The 5624-nt window shown below is 32.9% G+C and overlaps 1 protein-coding gene across 12 annotated transcripts; it reads left to right on the forward strand.

Moving 5' to 3' along the window:
- The first annotated feature begins 2519 nt into the window (after window positions 1-2519).
- On the forward strand, window positions 2520-5329 carry LOC114196134 (F-box only protein 13-like). 12 transcript variants are annotated; one of them, XM_085666193.1, is made up of 4 exons: window positions 2522-3128; window positions 3302-3326; window positions 3414-3556; window positions 3675-5329. In XM_085666193.1, exon 4 carries the CDS (start codon window positions 3686-3688, stop codon window positions 4928-4930), a length of 1245 nt encoding a protein of 414 aa, XP_085522319.1. In that variant the 5' UTR covers window positions 2522-3128; window positions 3302-3326; window positions 3414-3556; window positions 3675-3685; the 3' UTR covers window positions 4931-5329. The 12 variants fall into 12 exon arrangements, with proteins under 12 accessions (XP_085522320.1, XP_027942472.2, XP_027942477.2 ...); XM_028086673.2 differs by having other exon boundaries at window positions 3432-3556; XM_028086674.2 differs by having other exon boundaries at window positions 3437-3556.
- Window positions 5330-5624: the final 295 nt, after the last annotated feature.

Genomic DNA, 5624 nt, shown 5'->3' on the forward strand with positions numbered 1-5624 from the left:
TGTTTTTTCTCTACCTAGTACGTAAAAAAACCAAGTTCTCCCAAAATATATATAACTACTGCTACTACCTTTTCATTTTATAATCTACGTCTGAAGTTTATGAAAGTTATTTGGGTATAATAGCCTAATACTGAAAATGAAAATTTAAACTGAAAGGGTTTTAGAACATCAGAGGATTAACCCATTTAAAGTTGTAAAATAATAAATAATAATGACATGACTAATTATTAAATCATATTTTGGTATTAGGTAATTACATAATTTTATATTTTATATTTATTTCAAATTTTTAGATTCATTTTTTTGTAATAAAATAAATTTTAAGTAATTTATGTTAAAAATGATTTTTTATTATAACATAAAATCGTGATTATTTTTCAATAAAATTAATGAATGTTTTATTTAAAAGAAAAATAAATAATAGTGGATATTAATATTTTAATTTGAAAGATAAATGGTAAAATATAATTTCATCTCGATAACTATTTTGAAATAATCATATGAATAATTTATTGAATTCAATTAGAAAACCATGAAAAAAAGGTTATATTGCCAACAAACACATGAAATAATTTTATCAAAATATAAATAAAAGACATTTATTTAAATACCGAAAACTATCATATGAAAATAATAAATACCAGATTAGTTTCTATTAAATTTCATATTTTTTTTATTAAAATCAATAAATAATTTGAGAGTAAAAAACAGAGCACAAACTATTAATTTGGCTCCTTGATTAATGATATTTTTGCCTCAGAATTTTTAAAATGTAATTCTTGAAGTATTAAATATCAAATAAATCCTTTCAATTATCTGTTTTACTAGTGATTAGAGATTAATTTTAAGAGAGAAAAAAAACTTAAAAATGATTCAGTAGATTTTTTCTAAATTTAAGACGTTATTTTCATAGTGTTTACTTAAAATAAAATCTATTTAAGAGAAAAAAAATACTATTAGTGGTGGCTTATTCCAAAAACAAACATAAAGACATGCACTGTTATTTAAGTTTCTTTCGAAAAAGACAAATAATATAAATTCTGTAAGATTTTGAAAGGGACTAATAACTGAAACATCTTTCTTATTCTGCTTTCTTTTAGCATTTGCCTGGAATAGGGAGAAAAGTATGGCCAACCAAAAAAATTCGGACTTAATTAAGTTTAGCATACAGATCCTTTTAATTATTTTTATTGAGAATTTTTTTATTATTTCTAGAAGTTTATATCTTTTAATTGAATTTGTACAATTTTACTTTTAAATGAAATTTTCATGGTCATTAGTTATATATATTCACATCAGTAGAAAACGACCACACACCTATTTATTCGATGACAATGTTACATTACAGAAATCTAATTAAAAAACATAACATTATTGAATATTTAATATAATTTATTTTACTAGATTTTAATAATTATAAAGGTCTTATAAAATAGGTTAAATATGTTTTGAGTTATTGAATTTTGAGATAAAATTGAAATTGAGCTCTATTTAAAATTTTGATTCTCAAACTTTGATAATATTTTGGTTCAACTACGTTCAATTTTTTAACATCTCAAATCTATTTTTGAATGAAATTAAAATAGAAATGTTTTCAACAATATAAATTATAAAAATATATGAAAAGGTATAAATAAATTGAACTAAAATAACTATAAATTTTAATTTTAGTCAAAGTTATAATATATTTAGCCTTAAAACTTATTTAAATTGAAAGAATTAAAATAAAAATTTAATAAAAATTAATGAACTCTTAATACTCCCTCTTCATTTGTCAAGTACCTGAAAACAAACAGGGAAAAACAGCTTATAGAAGTGTTCTTTGGTTCTCTGTTAAAGTTAAACCGGGCCTTATCTCCGAAGCAACTATTTTATTTTTCACGACAGTAATGTTTTTACAGCAAAAAAAAACGTATAAAACTAACAAAAATAAAAGCAACCCCGCCGAATTTAAAGGCAACAATTTTTGAAAAGAATTAATGTCAACTGCATCTATCTTTGAGATGTTACTTTAGAGCCGTGAAAACTTTTTATTTATAATATTTATGAGGCGAAAAAGAGAGGAACAGAGATGAGAGAAATGAGGTTGCATTATGTGAAGAATGGAGTCAGGTGCAACAACATAGCACACACGAGGAGGTGCAAAAGAAAAAGAAAAAGATCTCAATATAAGATTTTTATATTTCAATATTTTACACCCACTAATTCAATTTAGTGTAATATAATCCAAAGCCGTGAATTTTATAGTATAAAAAGAAAGGGTTGGATCGTGAAGGGGGCATCGGAGAAAGAGCATTGACTTGTAGTTGTTGAGGTAGCATAGTAGGGTCCGTCTGATGAGGGGCAAAACAAGACAAAGATTCGTTTAACGAGGAGCCAAAGGAACCGCAAATACAGGGTTGCTAATTGCCACTTGATTTTTGCTTTGCTTTGGGTTTGGGAGTCAAAAAAATGAGACCAATGAGAGACAAAACACAGCACAACACAACAACACCCCTTTGACAATTTTCACTGCCTCGTTGTCCTTTCTCTTTCTTTTAGGCACCCTCTGTGTCTGTGTAGCGACGATTAAAGTGGGTACATGTGCCACCAGTTTTTTGTTTGTTTTTCATGTGTGTCATGTCATGTGTGAGTCTGTGTCTGCACTCTACTCACCAACTCTTTCCATTTTCCAACCCCCGAATCCAAGGCCTCATTAGATTCCTTTCAGAGTAGAGTCAACAACATATTGTTTCTTCTCCTGCACCACTTTCAATTTTCTTTCTCTATTACGAATAATAAAGAGTGTTGTGTTTTTGTGTTTTTCATTTTTCCTAAACAAAATAAAATGATGTTTTTGTTTTTTTCACGGTTTGTTTTGTAAGATTGAAAGGGAAAGGGTGTGTTAAGTGTCGAGCATCCAACTCCAACGAACGAAGCTTCCTACCATACTTCCTACTGTTTCAGCTCTCTTCACTTTTTCCCTATCCACCCATCACTCGTATTAATTCAAAACACCCTCCAATCCAACCCCATCTCCATCCCTATCTCTCTCTCTCTTTCTTTTGTCTTCTATTCTGCAACACGCTCCCTCTGTTTCTTTTCCTACCCACACCACTCTACCAAACACCACTTTCAACTTCTACCAGGTACCCTTTACTTCTTGCTTCGTCTTTTTTTCTCATCTGATTGAACCCTTTAGTATGTGTGTCGTAGTCACTTGTTTTACTTGCAGTCTTGCTGTGAACGTCTTTGATTTCACCTGAAGATTGTCTTTTTACTCTCTTTTTTGTTAATTTTTTGCTTTGAGTTCGAAAAACAGTGTGAAGGAGGGTGTACTGATAGAGGTGCGTTTTCAAACTTAAGGATTGATTTAATGGGCAGGCACCATTGTATGCAATGGGGGGTCTTTTAACTGTTTATTAACTCGGCAGTGTTGCAATTTTGGCCAGCACAGCTGAAGAATCGCGATGTTGAAGTTGAAATAATGTCACTGTAGGAGAGGGGTTGGGGAACAAAGGGTCATGATGTTCTTGATTTGTTGCGTTTTAGAATTCAAGGTCACTCTTTGTTATATGTATGTTTCAATTTGGAAATCTTCATTCCTTCCCTTTTTTTATGTCTGTGAGTAGTAATTAGCAGTGGAAAAGTTGATTGCTTGGTAACATTTTTGTTTCTTTGCTGTTTCTCCACAGATTGTTTGCCAATGGAATGTAATTATCAGTGTGGCCAGAGTGTTGCAAGCTTGAAGAGAAAGTCGCGAGAAGATGAAAACGATATACTCTTCAACACCTTTTCTCTGGATGACCTTAATGAGGATCTCTTTGAAAGGATACTTTCATGGCGTCCAACTTCCACATTCTTTCGCCTGAATTCTGTGTGCAAAAGATGGAAATCGGTTGCTGATTCTGCAAGTTTCAAGCTTGCCTGCTCTCACATTCCCTCGAGGGATCCTTGGTTTTTAATGGTTGCGCCCAACCTTAATCAATCTGTTATCTTTGATTCTGCTGAGAGCGCTTGGAAGAGACTAAACCACCCACCTCTTCTGCAAGAAGAATGTAACCAAAATTGCATGCCGGTTGCAGCCTCTGGTGGCTTGATTTGCCACCGGAAATTATCAGGAAACTTCATTGTGAGCAACCCCGTGACAGGATCTTGTACAGAACTTCCCCCAATTCGTGCCCCGCAGCATCAACCTCTCAATGCCATTGTGATGAGCACAGCTTGCAAAGACCAACTTTCCTTCAAAATTGTCTTAGTCTTTGGTGAACTTCCAAATCTCTTGTTCAAAGTCTACGATTCAAGATCTGGCTGTTGGGATGCTGAGATTGCTCTGAGGAGAAAGACAGAAGACAGTTCAATGGAACATGATTCTACTGATGACAACGTTGTGTACTTCCTCAGCAAAGCTGGAATTGTTGTGGCAAGCAACATGCAGAGAAGCCCCTCTAAGCAATATTCATCGGTTATTACCAACAAAGATGGCCAAGACATTGTGTACTTTGTTAGCTCCTCAGGGAACGTGGTAGCTTGCAATTTGACATGCAAGTGCTTCTCTGAGTATCCTAGGTTGTTACCTGTTTTTAGTGAGTATTCCATTGATGTTGTAGAGTGCAATGGGGAGATGGTAGTTGTTTTGTTATCAGAATTCTTGGAGAGTGCAACTCTTAGAGTGTGGAAATATGATGAGGCTAATAGAGGGTGGCATCAGATTGCGGCAATGCCTGCAGCAGATTCTCATGTGTGGTATGGAAAGAAAGCAGACATCAATTGTGTTGGAGCTGGAAACCAAATACTGATATGCTTGAACTCCTCTGATCTATGCACTTATATTCTGTGTGATTTGGAAACCAATAAATGGGTTGAATTGCCAAAATGTTGCATAAATGGAGAAGTCATAGACTTTATGTCTGCATTTTCATTCGAGCCTCGGATAGAGGCTTCTCTATGACAGCCAAGTTAACTTCTGTTTCTTCGTAGGATTGGATTTCAACTCAGATTTTCAACATATGAAGTTTTCAATGGATATGTTGATGACAGTGAATGAAGTTGACGGGTACCTGCTTCACATGGGAAAACGGCGAGTGTTCTAAACAAGCTACTCTTCCGTACATATGCTGCTCTATGTGTAGCATGGATTATTGGGAACTTTATGAGTTGATTCAAAATGATAAAGAAAGAAAAAACTGTAGTTGTAACCAGATTGAACGAAACTACCTAGGTTGAGTAAAATCTGTAAAGAAAAGTTAAATGATGACATGCAATGTGCTTCAACAGTTTATGACTGTACTGGAACAAGTTCTGTCATATTGCCATTGGCACAACACCGAAATCATTTTTTTTTCTGTCACGTAATACATTGTTAACTGGAATCCAATTTTCCACTGTTAAAATTACTTCAAAACCAGTTGTTCAGACTTAACTTGAAGCATAAATACTGTGCCATGCTGATTATGAACAGTATTTAGTGCTGAAATTTTCACATCAGCTAAAAAACATACCAATGGTGTGTAACTAGATTACAATCTTCTACTGTTACTCTTTGTGGGATTGAATAAATTTTAGTTTCTGCCATTCTAATGAATTCATTTCAGGTTAAATTTGTTGTTAAAAGAAACCAAAATTACTTTATATAGGTTGAACAA

This window comes from Vigna unguiculata, chromosome 9 (genome assembly GCF_037176805.1).
Source record: "Vigna unguiculata cultivar grain cowpea cultivar isolate G323 ecotype 2 chromosome 9, ASM3717680v1, whole genome shotgun sequence".
In the NCBI taxonomy this organism is placed as follows: domain Eukaryota; kingdom Viridiplantae; phylum Streptophyta; class Magnoliopsida; order Fabales; family Fabaceae; genus Vigna; species Vigna unguiculata.

What these genes read in the sequence shown, in the direction of transcription:
- LOC114196134 (XM_085666194.1), top strand. Translation starts at nt 3,686, where the DNA reads ATGGAATGTAATTATCAGTGTGGCCAGAGTGTTGCAAGCTTGAAGAGA.